The 18,583-nt window shown below is 37.8% G+C and overlaps 1 protein-coding gene across 1 annotated transcript; it reads left to right on the top strand.

Annotated features, from left to right (window-relative positions):
- The first annotated feature begins 17,102 nt into the window (after positions 1 to 17,102).
- Positions 17,103 to 18,142, top strand: LOC117792676 (odorant receptor 59b-like). The gene is made up of 3 exons (XM_034632894.1): positions 17,103 to 17,569; positions 17,640 to 17,997; positions 18,068 to 18,142. The coding sequence occupies exons 1-3, from the start codon at positions 17,103 to 17,105 to the stop codon at positions 18,140 to 18,142; spliced, it is 900 nt and encodes a 299-aa protein (XP_034488785.1).
- The last annotated feature ends 441 nt before the right edge of the window (positions 18,143 to 18,583 follow it).

Below are 18,583 nucleotides of genomic sequence, written 5' to 3'. Positions count from 1 at the left end.
AAATCAAAATGATTAATGTGGCTAAAATTTAATTATTTCTTATTTAAAGTCCTTGCAACTATTAAAGTGCAACTTTAATGGAAATGTCATTTTTCACCTCGCATACGGAGAGATAGACAGGTAGAGAAACAAGAGGCAGATAGAGAGTGAGGTTAGTGGGGCACACAGCTCGGCTCTAAGCCAAATAAAGCTATGGCCAAAATCAAACGAAACGACATGAAACAAAAAGCGTTGCGGCAAAGAGAAAAACCAAATTTGAAACGTTTGTGCAATGCAAATGCGTGGACCCATGAGAGGCTGTGATCCGGGCGAGGACGACCGCAAAAAAAAAATAGAAGTGAAATGTGCGGTTCAGGTTGGAGTTTGTCAGGTTTTAGTTGACTTTAATTCAATCATCATCAATAAGTTGGTGACAACTGCAACAGTACGTGTTGGCTAGGCAAGTTCTTTGGGCAAATTAACTTTTCATTGTCTACTTTTGGGCGCAAATATAATTAAATGTCAAGCAGTAGAGGGCAGAAGAAAAGCATGAAAATAAAACTAAAACTTTAACAATTGGAGGCTGAAATCGCTGCAGCAGTTGAACTGCAGCACTCAATGCAAAACAAAAATTGGACAAAGTTAATATTTGTACAACTGGACAATTGAGATGGCAGCGTGCGTTGATTCAGCTATCGCCATCCCCCTATCCCTTTTCATATCCCAGCCAGTTTCAGTGCCAGGCTAAAGCTCAGTCCCAGTCCTCAGTCCCAGCCGTACATTACGCGAGCCCAAACCCCGAGACACCGGAGACTTGACTCGACTCAACTCAAGTCCGGGTTGCTGCTTGGAAGAGAACTAGAGTAATGTCGTGGGAGCCAAAGATAAATAACACTTAAGGAAACAGGGAGAAGCGAGAGAAACAATTTGCCGTTTGTGCTTTGAAAAATGCATGAGCCAAAGTAAATGGAAAAAGTTGCAGAGCAACGAAACACACAAAACAACGCAGCAAGTTAGAGGGAGAGAGAGAGAGTGGAAGAGTGAGAGCGAGAGAGGGTGTGAGTTGGGAGGCTGGGAATAGTTTTATATTTTTTTTTTTAAGGGGGAGCGACTACAAAATATTGCGGTCGGCTTTTAGGCACAATTTGACATTTTTAGCATTTGTTCGTGTCGTGTCTGACGACCAGTCGTTGAATTTTTATTCGTTCAACTTTTTAGCAGCTTTATTTATTTGTCGCTTTATTTGCTCACAAGAAATATAGACAATATATTGCAACACATACACACACAAACACACAGACATAGATAGACATGACAGTGGCATGTCACCGCCAACACTTAACATGCCCGTAGACAGTTATTAGGGTCATTGCAACAGCGGCGTTGAGACCACCCGGAAAAGGGCACACAGATAAGTTCCAGCTTGCCGTTTTTGTTGTTCTTCATGTTGTGTTTCCTCTTCAATGTTTTTTTGATATGCCTGGTAGGGCAAGGGTATATGCGTGTGTGTGTGTGTGTGTTTGTGTGTGTTTGTGGAGCGCTGTGTTTTAGAGTTTTGCCGAAGCTGGCCGAAAGTATGCTACAATTTATAGCGCTCTGTGCCTAAATGTATACATTGAGTTTATAGTGCGCCGCTTTCGGGCTTGTCTGTATGTTTTTTTTTTTTTTTTATGCATTCAAGTGTCTTTGTCAATGGCGTCAGGGGAGAATTTACATATGACACTCCCAAAGCGTCCCTGTCTCTTCATGTATGTGCATGTATTTGTGCGTGTACCACAAGCTGTTTAGTGCTCCTTTGTGCACAGGGTTAGTCTACTATTTTTAGTAAATTGTATTATAGTTTTAGTGCTTCAGTTTAACTTTGGGTAAGCTGGTTTTTGTTTTGTTCCGTTTTTTGAAGGGTTTTTTGATGTTGCAATTTCACGCTTGGCAACTTTGTTGACTCCTGTGGATTCGCAATCTCTTGAGCTGACCGTCCTTCGGTCAGTGGCTTTTGCTGAAAAATTAGTTAATTTAGTTGCACTTTGATGGCAGAACTAAAAGTCGATCCCTGCTGTTGGCCGTTTGAAACAGATGAGCGCCGCAAATAGGCTGGTAAATTGCTGCTGGTTTTTTAAACTACGTGGCTGCATTTAATTAGTGTTAAGGTTTTCTGATTTATTGTTGACATTTTGACTGAAAAATATCTGAAAAAAGAGTGCGAATTGCTTGAATTTTAAATTCAATCAGCAGCATTATAAAACAATCTTTTTTATAATCATATAATAGAATTTGATGAAGCTCAGTTACACGCTGCGTATGAGCAATGCATACGAAATTGCTCACACGTCACGATACTTGGTTTATTGGTCATAAGTAAGTAGCTGAAACTAAGCAGCTGTCTGTGTATTTCATGATAGCACAAAGAGTTCACACGCAAAAAACACTTGTAGCAACTTTTGTGTTTTATCAAATGGCTAACAAAAATACACCAAAGCAAAAAATCAAAAAATAAAGGATATACAAAAAATTGAACTAAATTGACTTCCAACAGGTTTGTTTTTTGTTATGTTTTTGGGTATAAATGTAACAGTTGGGCGTTGGCTCAATTGCTGCAGTTGCAAGTTGGCAAACTGGCAAGTTGGCTTGACTGTCTAACGTTGGCACAATGGCAAACAACTTGCAAAACGCAACACTACAGAAATTCATTTGCAAACGAAAATAAAACTTTTACATTTAACTGTGTAAATTTTAAAACATTTTTGGAGCGCTTTTTTACATCACTGCCTGTCCCCCCACTCCAAACCGCCGCTCCGCTCCGCCCGTTGTCCTTGTCGTTCTGGCCGTAACTGTTTTTATTTATTTATTTGGCGTCGTTTTTGTTGCAAGTTTCAACTGTCAAACACAACATCAATTTGTACAAAAAATAAGCAGCGACAAGTTTTTCTTGTTGCCACTTGCTTTGCTTTCTATAAACTGTTTTTATTTCTTTTTTGCCCAGCATCCCATTTGCAAATATGTGTGTGACTTTGGATTGTGGTTGAGTATGCATGCAAGCACGTGTGTGTGTGTTAGAACAACAATGACACATTAAAAAGTCACATTGCTGCTGATTTATTTTGTAATTCAAAGCCAACTTTTTGGCATGGCAAAACGTGCGAGACAATGCGAAACATTTATGAGCCGTAGCATTCGTGGGCGTATACTTGATATTACAAGAGTTCGTTGCTTCCTGCCAGTTAGCCTCGATACATATTGTATGTATCGAACTTAATGTGTAAACAAGTTTTAAGAATGTTAACTTAGATCATATTGTTATCTTTTGGATAAATTTAATTTTATTTAAAATTTGATTAATTCAGTTAGTTGTATTTCAAAGTAGAATAAAGAATACTAAGCGTAAGACGACAAGACTCACAGTTTAAAAAGTGTAGTTTTCAATCAAGTTGTTTATTGATCTCTTTCTTTTTCATTAAAATCAAATTTAATTAAAAATCTTTTACTCTGCATATTTAGTTTTTATTGCAGCATCGGCATTAGTTTTGACCATTGTTGTAAAACTTATGCGCTTGAAAACTGTGGCAAAAATTAAGAAAAATACTTGCTTTGAAAGCGGGTCTTATTATTTCTTGCTTGTTGGTTCGCAGCGAAGCAAAGTTTTTGGCAACAAGCTGCAAGCAGCAAGTTGCAAGTTGCTCAAGTTGTGGCCGCGAAGAAGCGCAAAATTTTCTAATTAAATTCATTTGAGATCCTCACGCATTCAAGACTGCTGCGTGCTGTGCATTCGAATTCCGGCCCTTTTCTTAAAGGGTTGACCGAATGACGTTGCCACTGAAAGCTGCAGCTGAATGTGGAGCATGCAATCATAATCTAAAAGAAATCGTATTACTTCCATGCACTCTCTCTCTCTCTCTCTCTCTCTCTTTCTCTCTATCTATTTCCTTCTCTTTTTGTATATTTTTCTCTTGGTTAAGTCGGTCTATGTTCTACGCTCAGTGCTGCTTATGCGGCATCGATGACATTGTGTGTAGCATAAAGTAATTTCCGTCTTGCACAAGCGTTGCTTCCGGTGCGGCAAACGTGCGCCGAGACACTTGCTGCAGATGTCATGGGTGTATGCGTTTATGTGTGTGTCTGTGTGTGCGTGTGTGTGTGTGGCATAACATTCATTTTTTCTCCTTTTTGCTGGAATGCTCACACGCTAACATGGAAATAATCAAAATGTCGCATTGAGATTGAAAATCACTGCATTTGCCAACACTTCCGCTCAAGTGATGAGCAAGATGTTGCCTTCACTGGGTATGTTATGTTTGTATGTGTGCATGCGTCTGTGAGCTCGAATTTAACAGTCTGTTATCAACAAAATTGAAAATAAGTTGCTGTTAAAGACAGCCTTAATAGAAATGTGTCATGTAAGCAATTTTTTGTTGTTGTTATTTGTTTAAGACTCCTTTTAGGTTAGCGTATGCGTGATTTTTTTGCTTTAAAGCGTAAGAAAGCATAAATTGTAACGATGAGTGCGCATGTATAAGATGTGGGTATGGTAAATGTTTGAAATAGAGACATGTGCAAGATTAAGTTGTATGGGAAAAAATACATATTTTTGTCGAGTTTGAAACTGATTGAGATATTGAAATAGTAACTTTCAATTGACTTTATTCTTTGTTCGCCTTGTATATTCTTATATATAATCGAAAATGTGTTAAATAGGGATAAAGAAACCTTTAAAAATGACGCCTTAAGGTATAGCTTATGCACTTGAAGCTTATCCTTAGCCAAAAGGACAAGCAGAGGGATGCTAGGCAAACTGGGCACAGGACTGCCACAATATTAAGTATACGACTTGGCAACAAAAAACTAATGCGGCCAAAGTGAAAGCTAAACAGCCAAGAGCAGCCGCAAGAGCAACAGCAACAGCAACAACAACCGACTGGCAAGTCGTCCAGAAAGCAGCTACTTACTTAAAAAGCATTGAGCCTAAGTAAACTTTTACGCCAAATGTCTGTCCAGAGGACGACCTCGACTGCACTTAAAGATGGGCCAAGACCACAGGCAAGCCAGCAGCAAGGACGAGAGCTTAATGCAAGGCAAATGAAGTACAAACAGTTGGGCTGGAACCGGGTATTAAAGTTATGCCACTGCAAGTGAGTTACGCATAAAAATACGACGTGGGTGGTGTACAAAAATATTGACAAGGCCAAAGGACCCAAGAGCTGTGTGTAGTGGTTCGAGTGGCGTCACCAGAGTCTCGCCTTGGCCTGTCAGGCGCAAGCGGCTTATGAATTAATGCAAAACAGATTGCCAGTCGCTTAAGGCGACACTTTGCACCTTTTTTTTTCAACTTATTTTTTTTGCGGCAGAGTTCCTTAAATATTTACCAACTGCAGGGCAAGGAATACAGGCAAAAAACTACCTGCTAGCTATTTAAATTGCGTAGCCAGACTCCAAGCAAAATTTATAGCACCTGACTGGGACTGGGAACTGAAACCGAAACAGAAACAGAAACAGAAAATGAACTGGACGTAAATGTGAATGTAGATGAGGAAGTTGAATTCAGTGCTTGCCTCTAAGGCAACTGACGCTGATGAGGGTCTGCCTGATTTTGGGCTTGGGCTTCGGGTGCTATCTGATACCGTGATCTGTGCGACTTCTTTCGATTCCAACAATTTCATTTTCATTTTCAATTTGAATTTTTATGCCTGTGCCAGGTAGCTTGTAAAAAGTAAATATCCTGACAGTGCGTCCTTGCAATGTTTGTCGCTTTATTAGTTTATCACAATTTAAGCATCTCGGCCATTCTGCTGGCCAGAAACGGATGCGAGACAAACGGAAGCAGCAGCAGCAGCAGCAGCATCTGCTGCTTCGATTTCTGCACCAGCTCCATCTCTATTTTCCTTGAATCCTGCTTCAGCTATTGTCCTGCGTTCTTCGTTAGAATGATTTTTGTCTTACATTCTTTGTTTTTACTCTTGTTGTCTTGTTTTTTTTTTTACTCTAAAAGACCGAGCGCGTCGCACGTCGTTTTCAATAAATTAATCAGTCGAAGTGCTTTAGTTTCGCGCCTGTGGATTGTCAGGAGAAGCAGTAGAAGGACTCGAGCTTGGCAACTCAATCGCGATAAAGCCCTCCAGGTAAATTATAGTTATTTGATTTTCTTGGGTGATTTGTTTGCTTCATCGTTTTTTAAAGCTGACATCAAATTGAATTGCATTCGAGTTACCACTAAGTTCCCATTTCATTGGTATATTTTGCTTTTTTCCCTCATTTTCTTCCACTGCCCAACCGAAAAGTAATAGAGCCCAAAATTATGTAGCATGCATAAATTTTCGTTGGCAGGAAACCGCCGTCTCCTTCTCTTCTTCTTATCGTCATGAAAAACCCAAAACTTTGCATGTGTGTATTAGCGTATGTGTATACGTACGTGTTGGCGGGAGCGTGAGAGAATTAGATGCATTAGATGCAGACACAAGACATGAAGCTCTCATTGTAACCATATGCACTGAATATTATCTACACTATAGGTAAGAAGGATAATACTTGATTTAAACAAAAAAATATTTGTATGTAAAATATTAATAAATTATTTGGATAATAATATATATAATAATAAATATAAAAGGTCTATTGGCTAATGAATATTGTGACAATGAACAAATTAAATTAAAGTAAATTATTATTATTTAAATTTAATAGGATTTCTGATAAATTAAAATTTTTTTATTTTCCGAAAAACCAGTTTTTTTTAATAATGCAATCAGCTTACACATCACAAACTTGGCGTTAAAAGTGTTGGACTCCGCATCAGTCTAGGCAGCCAAACTTGGCTAAGACAACGGGCAAGCGAAGGCTCAGAGCTTGAAAAAGAGAGAGAAAGCTGGAGGGAAAATGGAGAGAACACGTTGGCATGGCAGTTAAATCTGTGCATACAAGTTGGGGGGATTGAAAGTGCATAAAGTTGAGTTTATTGTTGGCTAAAGTATATGCTTTATGCTTCATGCTTTATGGTGGTAATGGAGGCGTTTCTATACGCGCGCTCACACACATATGCACAAATCTTTATCAGGCTGGCAAAGAAATTATGACGGAAATCTAAAAAGTTGTGCATTAAAACTTGTTTGTGGTTGGGTTTGTGCTGACTTCGAGTTGGTTTTTTAGACGTCGTGCGACAGTCATAAATATCAAAAGCAACAAAAGCTAAGCGAAGGCGTTGCTTAAATGGATAGCAATTATGTGAGATTTTTGGACGTGTCTCCAGCTCAATACCTAAATATTTGTAAGTACTACAAGTTTTACTATAATATTTCTCTGCAAAGCAGCAAAGAGTGCTTTACATTAAGATATCCCGTATCTAGCACTCGTAAACTCCGTGTCTTTTCATTATCACTCCAACTTTAGAATTTCCAGATTAGATACAAAACGAGCTGTTTTGCCATGTTGAATGCTTACAGGGTATTAAAAAGTTATGAACTAAACTCAACCTGAACATTTTGTGCAGGTGGCAAGAGTCATTCGCATAGTTTTTTATTACAAAATGCTGTGCTGTAAAATGTTTTCAAATTTTGTAGAGAATTTTGTATTGCATGCTGTTAAAGTTGACAGTGAAGAGTTTTTTGTTGTATTTGCTTTTAAACTATTTGTGTTTAGATCGATGTAAAATGAATAATAAGATTTTGCCGAATTCACTTAATATTAAATTAAAATCAAATACTTCCAACTATTGTAAATCTTTTCGGAATCACAAATATTTTACTTGGGCTTCATTTGAAGCTCTATTCAATGTGCAATCTCATGCTTTTGAAGGTAACTGTCATTGCCCAGGCCAGTAGGATTCTTAAGTCTAGTGGCTATACAATAGAATTGCCTGGCGACAGCTTCGACTCGTTCTTCGCATACACCTCAACCTGCAGTAGCCACAGAATTTAGCACAAAAATATTTTCAATTATGATGCCAGTGAGGAACTCTAGAATTTTTCAATTAAGTTTTGTGGGCGTGGCCATGTCTGACGACCACTTTCCAACTCAAAATGGAATTTCTTTGCAACAACAAAAAGGATTTTTTGTTGTAGTCGTAGTTGTAGTTGTGGTGGGTAGTAAAAGTGCTAGACATAAAGGTAAAAGCATTAAAGTTATATGCGATTTAAACTGAAAATTGTTGTTGTTGGTGTTGTGCTACTTTTATGTGCCAAGGCAAAAGTTGTCGTACTTTTAGTAGCAGTCCCCGCCCCAAAACGCCCACAACGTGTCCGCGAGCCATAAAAATTTGCAACAGCTGCACAGCCAGAGACTAAGACTCGGTCTAGAACCGACTTTTAGACTGAGACTGCAACTGAGACTAAGTCAGAACTACCTTGACAGTAGTCAACCAAAAGGATTTTACTATTTTTTTTTTTTTTTTTTTTAATACTCTACTAAATAGTTTAGTTTGGATTGAGCAAGTACACATGGACAAAGCGTTTGAGGATATACAAATGAGATTCAAATGAGAAAGAAAACGTTAGAATCAGTTATTTATACAATAAAATTTATTTGACAAATAATAAAAGCCAAAACAGTATAAGATATGCATTAACTACTTAATAGCTTACCATAATTTAAAAATGTTGAAGCTTTTAGGAATTATAAAAAATGTTCCACTGGAGTATCTTACATTTTTACTCAATACCTGGCTATAATTTTTTTTAAAATAAGTATTATAATAATTTATTAGTCAATTTCCAGCGCTACTTGTAACTATTACATTTCATCTCAGTAGTGACAAACTTGAGCATTTTCTTCTGTATACTTCTGTTAATGCTTATCTTATTATTAAATTATTTAAAATATTTATTGTTGAATTAAAAAATTAATTAGATTGTAAAATTGTAGTGGAAGCGACCCTAAATTATGTTACGACTGCAAATCTTTTTAATGATATGAGCCCTCACAAATATGAAGAGCGTTTAATATTCGTATAAAACCCATAATAACTTGGTAGCTGCATTTTGGGGGCTTTTGTTTCTGTCGTTTGCTTTTGTCCAATAATTTGGTCTATCTAATGGCAGCACAAAATGCATTTTGCAACGTATCTGTAGTTGGCAAATGGCCTTAGTCGCTTAGGTTTCTCTCTGTACTCCATAAACCCCAACAAAAAAAACGTCCTCAGCTTCCCTCTGCATAAAATAACAATATAATGCTATGGCCACAGTGCCAGAGAGTTCTTCCATTTCTCTGGTAGAGCCACGAAAAAATAGCGACTAGATTGCGACTTATATTGCATTAGCTGATGTCAAAAATGTTGTTATTTTGTGGCATTTGGGTTGTTGTTTTTTTTTTTTTTGTTTTTGTTGTTGATACAGTTGAAAAAGTTTTGTCCAGCTTTGTTGCCACTGTTGTGTTTCTGGATAGATGACAGACGACTGATATGTGTCTACTATTATCATATCAAAGTTATAAATCGTTGAAAGTTTTCATGCTTGTCTGCTTTGCATTTAGTTAATTAGTTTTCAAGGAATTTAAAGCTTTTATTTTTGAAGCTTATACCAAAGTACAGAGCTAACTTCCATTCATTCATCGCATCTTACCATTATCTCACACCCGCGTTTCGTATTTTGACGGTATACTGATTTCAACCTTGAGGCCGATCCGGTTGGTTCAATTACGATAATTGTCGCGTTCATTTTTCATTTGACAACGTGCGACAGAAGCAGCACTTACAGTTACAGCCTTGACAACTGGCGCGTTATGACAGTTGCCAAAAAAAAAAAACAAGTATACAAAGTATACTTATGTTACTTCAACTTGCAGAGAAAGAAACAGTCTGGCGACTGTAATATATGTAATAATTCAATAAGAGCTGGTTCATTTGTCATATTGCTCATACGCCATGTGCAACGGAAACGGAAACAACGGCGACCAAGTGAAAATACTCATTACCCAAACATTACCCAACTTACTTAACAGGCTGCCAAACAGCGTTTCTCTGCCATATAATAAATATTTGATCATAGTATATTTTGCGAGACTTTAAGTTGAAAGCTTCGGTAAAATTGGTACAGCTGCAGTTACAGTTGACCCAGTTGGCCCCGTAACTGGAGCTGAGCTCAGCTCGGCTCAACTCAACTGAACTAAAATACAGGAAAGCAAATTGAATGCCTCTGCTCTCAACTTCAGCTGAGCAGTTGCAGTTCAATGCACCTTTGTGGCCTATTGAAGGGACACCAGAGGGTTGTCATTAGAGTATATATAAATTGAAGATAGATGAGATCTGTTTTGGTTATTACTTTAAATTATTGATGTAAAAGTACAACAAAAAATTGACAACTCGATTTTCGTGGAAGCGATTTTCAACTCCATTATTTTCTAGACAATCAATCGAGTTGCTTAAATTGATTTTATCAAAAATTTAAAGCTTAACTCTAATTATAAGAAGCATTAAAATTTAAAACTTCTATTTTTTTATCAATTTATTTGCGGAATGTCAATTTTAACATAATTTGGCCTCTAATTTGATACTGCATGAAAATTGGAAAATTAAATTTTTTTCCGTCAATGTGCATTTTTTTCATACTTTCGAAACCTTTAAATTGGCTTAACTTGGTCATATCTTATCCGATTTCCATGCGGAATGCGGAATTTATCATTTCTAAGCCGCTGTGCAGCCTTGTTTATTATAGTTCAGTGAGCTTTGTAATCCTTGAAACGTGTTCCATATGCTCTTAAAAGTTCTGGTAACGCCTACAAATTTGTATTGACGGAAGAGGTAAAAAAAGCCCTTAGCTTGAGTTATTTTCCAAAGTTTTTGATAAACCTTTTAGATGGATCACCCCTCGCAGGTGGTGTGTTTCTTGTAACGCATACATATTGCTGCGCCTCTTGTCAATGCATTATTAAGACAACAACAGAATAGAAGGCATCCTGCCTGGCTCGAATGCAGTTTTTGCCATTGCTGCCTGTGCCAGTTGTCGGTGCTAGAGACAGACACTCGGTCCTGCGTCTGACAAGAGGCAGCAACTTCTCCAGCTGCACAAATTTGCAAAAGTGCAACGTTATCTGCATCACATATTTGGACTTTGTTGCATGCACTTGGCTCACCCGAAGCTCGCGCCTAATCTCAATGCAATCACTCACAGCAACAAGCGGCAAGCCAAAAGGTTTTAACATCGGCTCGGTCCGAGCTTAACACAATGTGTAGGGGCAGGGCTGGGAAGGGGGAATACAACAAAGTGGCCACTTGAGTTGAGTTGAGTTTAAGTGTAGCAGCCTTTTAGGCTACTGCAGTGTGGTGGGTGTCGTTGTTGATGCCTGGTCTGTTAGTGTAGGCGTTGGGGTGTTCCTAGTGTTGTTGTCAATCACTTTGCAATTTGGAAAATGCACTTTCAACTCAAAAAAAAAAAAAAAATGGGAATAAAAACAGAAAAGGATTTCATTGCATTGCCTAACACTGACTAGAGGCGTATGATAAATTCTGGGATTGACTGTTTGTTGGGTTTTTCAACTTTATTGTGCTTTTTGCTCATCCCACTGAGGTATGGGAGAACTACTTCATTTAACTATCACATGGGCGTTGACAAGTCACCAGCGTCAAGATCTAGTGTCGTGTAGTCTGGCACTTTTGGGGGAGATTGAGCTGGATAGAAATGTGTTTTGCCTGGGTATTTTTTTTTTATACGAATTGTCACTGACGGCTCGGGAGTTGCTGCCAAAGTCTAGACATACCCTACTGTTGCTTGTGATTCCTCTTGGTTGTTGGTTGTTGGTTGTTAGCTGTTAGACAAAGCCAGACACCTTTGTATCAGTCAAGTGGTTTTGCCTCGACGGAAATGCTGTCAAAGCAAGCGCAGATCCCAGATTAGTTGAGTGCCAAGAGTGTAGGACGAAAAATTAATGTGTCGACAGCACGACCAGATGCACACACCAAAACACACACATACACATACAAACACACACAAACACAAAATACTCTCAAACTACACGTATTACCAAACTACAATTCATTTGGGGTGTTGGCGTGTAGTTTAAAGTTTGACGCGTCGCTTGACACTTAGACAGCAACAACTCATCAACGTCATGAGCAGGAAAAAAAACGTTGCGAAAACTGAACTGAAGTGAAAACTGTGAAACAATATTAGTCCGTGTATAGCTGGTAGATGGGTTCTCTTATGGGTTAATCCTGCATCCATGTATATCTGTGTATCGCTGAGTGTGTGTGAGCGTGTGTGAGTGTGTGTGAGTGTGTGTGAGTAAAGTTGCTGTCAGTTACAAAGCCAAACATTGCTTGTGCGTGGCATGAAAGCATTATAGAATATAATGAAAAAAATATATAGAAACTGTTGTCGACTTTGGCCGCCAAAGTACTTAACAATTTTACAATTTGGCTTATTTATACGGCTTATGTTATTAAGCAAAAACAAGAAAAGTAAAGTGATATATTTTTGAACTCATGTAATTACATATTTAAGCAAATTTTAATGGCAAACACACAAGAAATACGTCGCTATAGTTGTTGCCACTTTAATTTTCGATTATCTAAAAGCTCAACGAATAAGTTTTTTAAAAAGTCACGACAAAATAAAAGAAATACGATTTTTAATAAATAAATCGAGTTAATAGCTCATATAATAATTTTATGTTATGCTGTCTGATTAAAGGTTCAATGAACAATTAATAATGTGTTGTAGTGTAAATGTTTTTTTAATATTGTTCAATAATTTGTATAAACACTGACTAATCAAAAATTGATGTTGGTAGACATATTGAAAATAATTTAAAGCCATATATTTCACACAGACGGATGCATGCACAGACGGAGTTAAATCAGCTTCTGACACTGATTAAGAATATATATTTTTAATAGATTTTGTTTACTTACAGTTTCACTAAACGATTATAATATTCTTTGCGCACTATTTAAGGGCTCAGTGTGTAAAACTAAATATTTGGAATAATCTAATGTAACTGTCAATTATCTTCAGTTGCTTTTTTAATTTATAAAATATGTACTGTAGCTGGCTACAAAAATGCCTTAGGTTTTTGGGAACACCCTTAAATAAGTATTTATCTCTGGGGTCTTGTCAGGGGCTCGCGACAGTTGACAGTTGTGTCTCTGTTGTCAGCTTATTTAAGTTTGTCTTGGGGTAGGCCAGTCGTTCATAAAGCACGCATAGCTAAGTCACTGCATGCCAAGGGTGATGGTGGCAAAGTGTGGGCAGGGTGGTGGTGCCAGAGAGGTTGTCGGGGTCGCTTGTCCTGCAATTTGAGCTGTGCCTTTTGACATCTACTGGGAGTTACCCGACAGTTGTCTCAATTCTTGCTCCTCATCGTCATCGTTGTCTTTGCTTGCGCGCTGTCATTAAGTTTTATTTAATTCTGACTTTTGTTTGACTGTTTTTCTCGCTGCCCTGCTAGTTTTTTTTTTTTGTTTTATTGTTGCGACAGTTTTTGCTAACAAATTGCTTAGCGTCAAGTGTCATGTAATTACGCACATACACACACACACACACGCACATACGCACACATGTGCACACATAAGGGGGCAACATGTTGTTATTAGATTGCTGCCAGCAAGTCGCTTGGGAAAGTTGCTTTTAATTTTCTTTTGCTTTTGCAATTGTTACTTGTCATGTTGGCGCTGTTCTTACTGTTCTTACTGTTCCTGTTTGTTTCGTTTGTGGCCCACAAATTAATGCCATAATAATAGTTTGCCCTTTTTACTGTTGGCTAATGATGCTGAACTTCAATCCAGCTGTGCCCCATTGCCAGCTGCTCTAATTATGCGTAGATTTGTGCTTTAACCACCACTGGGATTGCCTAATGATAAATAACCCCAATAATCACACTTACTAAACAAACTCTTAGTAAAAATATAGAAATATAGTAAATACTATGTAGTTGCCAAATATTTAACCTGAACATTTGTAATTTCTTTTGGATTTCTCGAATATCATTTAAACCCTTTTTAATTGTTGAGCTAAGAACTCTACAATTTGAAATGGTTGTATCGAATATTTATCACTATTTCTCAACATTAGACTTCGTCTGCATTCTTTTTATTCAATTTGCTATAGTTTACATGAAATTCATAACTTAGTTGAACCATAATTGATTTATCATCTGCTTTTCCCTCTTCAACATTCCAGAACTCAATATGTGCTGTTTGAAATGAAATTACAGGCTACAGTGCGGCTGGCATTTTGATTAATTTAAATGCAAGTGGTTATATTCCCAATGCAAAATCTCTGTACAAAAAAGGAGCGAGGAAAGCTGGCACAGAAAATACCCTGTGCTCAATAAAAATATACACTACTCATAGAGATTTATGTGTGGTTATTCAAGATTTTATACGATAACTGCCTGACAAGATCGAATTTTGTTGTCGACATTTGTTAATTAATAATATATTTGTAAGCAAACATTCCCACAACTTCATGAATTGCTTCTATAAATTTGTAAATTATACAGGGAGTATAAAAGTGTTATAAAATCAGAAACAATCGACAACTATTTAATAAGATGTTGCAGGGTGTATTAAATACTTATAAAAGCACAACAAGAGACAATCGATAACTGTTTAATAGGCTGTAAGCCGTAAGTGTAACTAGCAATTAAATGAAATGAAATAAAACAGGACATTCGCCAGTTCATAAAGTATTCCCAAGCATATTGTGTGTATAATGACTGCAGAAGAGGGAAGCGTTTGTATTGCAGGGAGTGCATTTGATTGACTTCAGGTATTAAAATGTATCAAGTTGGTCAGGTAACATTAAACGGGAATTGAAGTCAAACCAAATGCCATTCAATTTGTGCTGTTTTCAGACCAAAGCAAATGAACAGTTCTGGTTGGTGGTTCACAATGTGGTGTTGCTGTTGCCTGGATAAACTGTTTGCGCGTCCTTGGCCACATAATTACAGTTTTGCTGTTGCCGTGGCGCCGTTTTAAAATTGGCGCATAAAATGTCAATTTGATGTCATTGGATCAACTTAAATGCGCTGCCCAAAATGACGATGCTTGTTCCTGGTTGTTGTTGGTCATTGGTTGTTGTTAGCTTGCTATTGCTGCCGTGTTGCTGTGTTGCTGTGTTGCTCGGAGCCATGATGTTCAGCCTGGCAATTTACATTGCCCAGAAATGATTTCCCGGCTGCTGTTGCGGCTACTGCACTTGCGGCTTAGTTTCTGCATCCCGTTACGCGCTGACCTCGCCACTTTTCCATATGAAACCAACGCCCACAACTCGCACGCTCGCTGTTTTGGCGGCCAGTCTGTCAGTCTGCCAGTCTATCCATCTGTCCGCCCGTGTGTCGATGTCTCTCTCTCTCTCTCTCTCTCTCTCTCTCTCTCTGATGTGGCAGCTTCATTTTGAAAGCTGTTCGCTGTTGACATTCATGTTGTCGTTGTGCTGTGTCATACGATGGGCTTGGCCTCACTTGGCCTATTGGCTTGTTGGCCTGTTGGCTACCTGTGCAAATACATGTTTATGTTATGCTTGGCACAGCAGCAGCAACACATCATCAGCAGAAACAGCAATAGCAACAGCAACAGCAACAGCAACATCAATAGCTAACTTCGGCTAAAACAGCTGGTTGCTGGAAGCCTCGTCAGCAGATTAGTTTGCTTAAATTGATGGCAACTTAGCGCCAATAACAACGGAGCGATGTGTCGCTTGTTTAGCCAGTATACTGGCTACTGCAGTAGCCGTTAAAATGTTTGCACTGCATACCTTGAGGCGTCGCATTGTTGAATGAGCCAAGTGGGTCAGCGCATTAATGATGATGCTGTCCCAGAACTCTGACCATCTGGAGTACGACACTGTGTGCGGCTGCCGTTGAGTCTTAATTAAATGATATGGCCAGTGCATTAATCAATTTTTTGAGAAATACTTTGTCTGTGTTCAACACACATAAACTTTGCTTATTTCCCAGGTGTATGCCACACCCACATTCATGCCACCACAACATACTCTTATGGACTCATGCTGGACTCGCATATGCATAATTTACCATTCTTATGGCGTTTTTGGCATAACTTTTGCTTACTTTAAATAAATCAAAACGTTGGCCATGTAAACGCCACTGCGCTGCGCGGCTTTGAATAACTTTTCTTTTTTGATATATGAACAGCATTCTGGACTGGACTGAGTTTGGGGCAACAGAGAGTTACACCTGGCAACAGGAACTGAAGAAGCAGGAGGCAGTCTCGTAAAGTATGCAACAGTTAATAAAAAATTGTGTTCTCGTACAAGTTGCTCCCAAGCTGAATTGCTCTTCAAAATTGATTATTTAAAATGTTTTTTTTTTTTTTTGCAACTCAGTATATCTATAAAATATGCTGCCATTTACTTGAACAATCCGAGTTTTATTAGCAACAAGCAGATAAATATATGTTATATAATTTAATTGGTTAATTTTGCACTGAGGTTTTACTTTAATATGCAAACTGGTGACAATTTTCCCAATACTGCATTTTTTTTTCTTCACAAGAAACTAGTTATAATAGCCATAGATGTAATCTATAATTATATAAACCTAACAATTGGCATGATTTTGTTGGGGTTGATTGACTAATATCTCATTAAAATGTCTGCTTAATTTAAAGTGCAAGATGAATACATATATGTTATACTTGGTCACTGAGATAAATACTTTAGCAAGGGTACGATTTGCCTATCCCTTTTGTAAAAGTCGTTGATGCCCGTTATTGTATAGCATAAAGGGTATAGGGCTTTATACAGCCATGAAAACAGTCGCAGCTGGCAACGAGTGCATATAAATACCACTCCAGCGCATCAACATCAACAGTTAAGTCTAATTTTCAGTTGAGTCAAGTAGTTAATGCAGAAAATAATTGAATTATGAAAAGTGAGAAAGTAATTCTAAAATACTTGAGGAAGCCCACTCCGACCGATCGTATGTCAATGGGGGATTCATTAAGATACTTGATCTGTGGCATGATTGTGGTGGGTTGGGTGCCTCCGTCAGAGAACAGCAGATATTCGTATTGCGGAATAAACAAATTCTGCAAAATATTCTTGTTTGCGTTTTGCTTGTACTTAAACGTCGGATTGCTCATTACCTATGTGAAGGAGTTCAACACTTTTACACCTGGCGAGCTTTTGACTTCTTTGCAGGCCGCTTTGAATGCTCCTGGCGCCTTTTTGAAAAGCGTTTTGACCATGCTTAACGCCTGGCGTTTAACAATGCTCAAGGATAAGCTGGACCGGATGAACAAACGTTGTGTAAAGGAAGAGGAGCAGCTTGCAGTACATCGCTCTGCGAGATTATGCAACCTAGTTTATCTTTTCTTTTTGGTCACCTATGCATCGTTTGGAATTTTGAGCGTATTCCCGGCGGTCTTAAAAGGACGAACACCTTGGCGTATATATATTCCGTATTTTGACTGGAGAGTTAGCACTTCCAATTTAATGATCGCTTCTTCATTTGAATTTCTTTGTATGGGATCAGCGCTCTCACTAAATCACTTAAATGACGCTTATCCTCTAGTGTTTGGCTTGGTCATTCGCTTGAACATTGATTTGCTCAAGAAGCGCATTCAAAATTTACGCACTGATCCGTGCAAATGTGAGGAGCAGAACTATGAGGATCTAAAAAACTGTATTGATGATCACAAGCAAATACTGGAGTAATTACCAAATCCAATAATTCTATACATTGTATAAAATAATATATATTTATTTTCTCTTATTCTCTAGTGCCTGCAACCTCATAAGACCCTGCCTATCGCAAATTATTTGTATGCAATTCTTATTTGTTGGCGTATTGTATGGCATTACTATGATGAATCTAATGTTCTTTGTGAATTTTTGGACTGGCATATCCTGCATGATATACTTTTTTGGAATCATCTGTCAGACATTTCCCTTCTGCTATATTTGCACACTAATCGACTCCGACTGCGATGATTTGGCCCTCTCTATTTTTAGCTCAAATTGGCAAGATGCGAGCCCTCGTTATAAGTCAACGCTGCGACACTTTCTACACCATGCTCAACAGAATATTACCTTCACGGCCGGCGGTATTTTTCCTATCTCCTTGAACACGAATATAAGTGTAAGAATAATTTAAAAATAATTTAATTGCTCGCAATATTTAATATACATATTTATTATTTATCTTCTAGTTAGCTAAAATGGCCTTTTCGGTAGTAACATTTGTTAAGCAAATGAAAATACTCGATAGTTTGAATGATAAGTAGAGGATGATGGGCTTCACTGGAGTCAAAACTCAACATAAAGATTTTTATTGTTATAGACATGCTTGATTTAGAGATACTCTCACACAACCCGTTAGATGCAAAAAAAGAACACAAAAACCCTTAATAATCTTATCCTCAACTTAACCCAATTTCTTAATAGTTCTTAGCATAAAAAGGAATATAGAATGCAACCGCAATCGTCATATAGTAAAATATATTATGATTGAATCCAATTAAATGATTTTACAAGATTCAAATTAAATTGTTTTACTTAAAACTCTTTACAGTGAAAGGAACTTTCAAATGATCTGGCGACAGAACAACTTAATTATATTTTAGTTAATGCATAGAAAATTCTAAAAGGCCGACAAGAATATTCATTAGGTGTCGCTACTGCTTCTCCTGCTGATGCTCATCAGAAATTTACAGCTTATAAAATTT

The sequence above is a fragment of the Drosophila innubila genome, assembly GCF_004354385.1.
Source record: "Drosophila innubila isolate TH190305 chromosome 3R unlocalized genomic scaffold, UK_Dinn_1.0 2_E_3R, whole genome shotgun sequence".
NCBI lineage: Eukaryota > Metazoa > Arthropoda > Insecta > Diptera > Drosophilidae > Drosophila > Drosophila innubila.
Note: the sequence above shows the minus strand (reverse complement) of the source record. Positions and strands in the feature narration are given on the sequence as shown.

Excerpts from the sequence above, each read along its gene's own strand:
- LOC117792676 (XM_034632894.1), top strand. The coding sequence starts at position 17,103 with ATGCTTAACGCCTGGCGTTTAACAATGCTCAAGGATAAGCTGGACCGG. Across the intron at positions 17,570-17,639 it reads GATCACAAGCAAATACTGGA|TGCCTGCAACCTCATAAGAC; the intron begins GTAATTACCAAA and ends CTTATTCTCTAG. Across the intron at positions 17,998-18,067 it reads CCTTGAACACGAATATAAGT|TTAGCTAAAATGGCCTTTTC; the intron begins GTAAGAATAATT and ends TTTATCTTCTAG.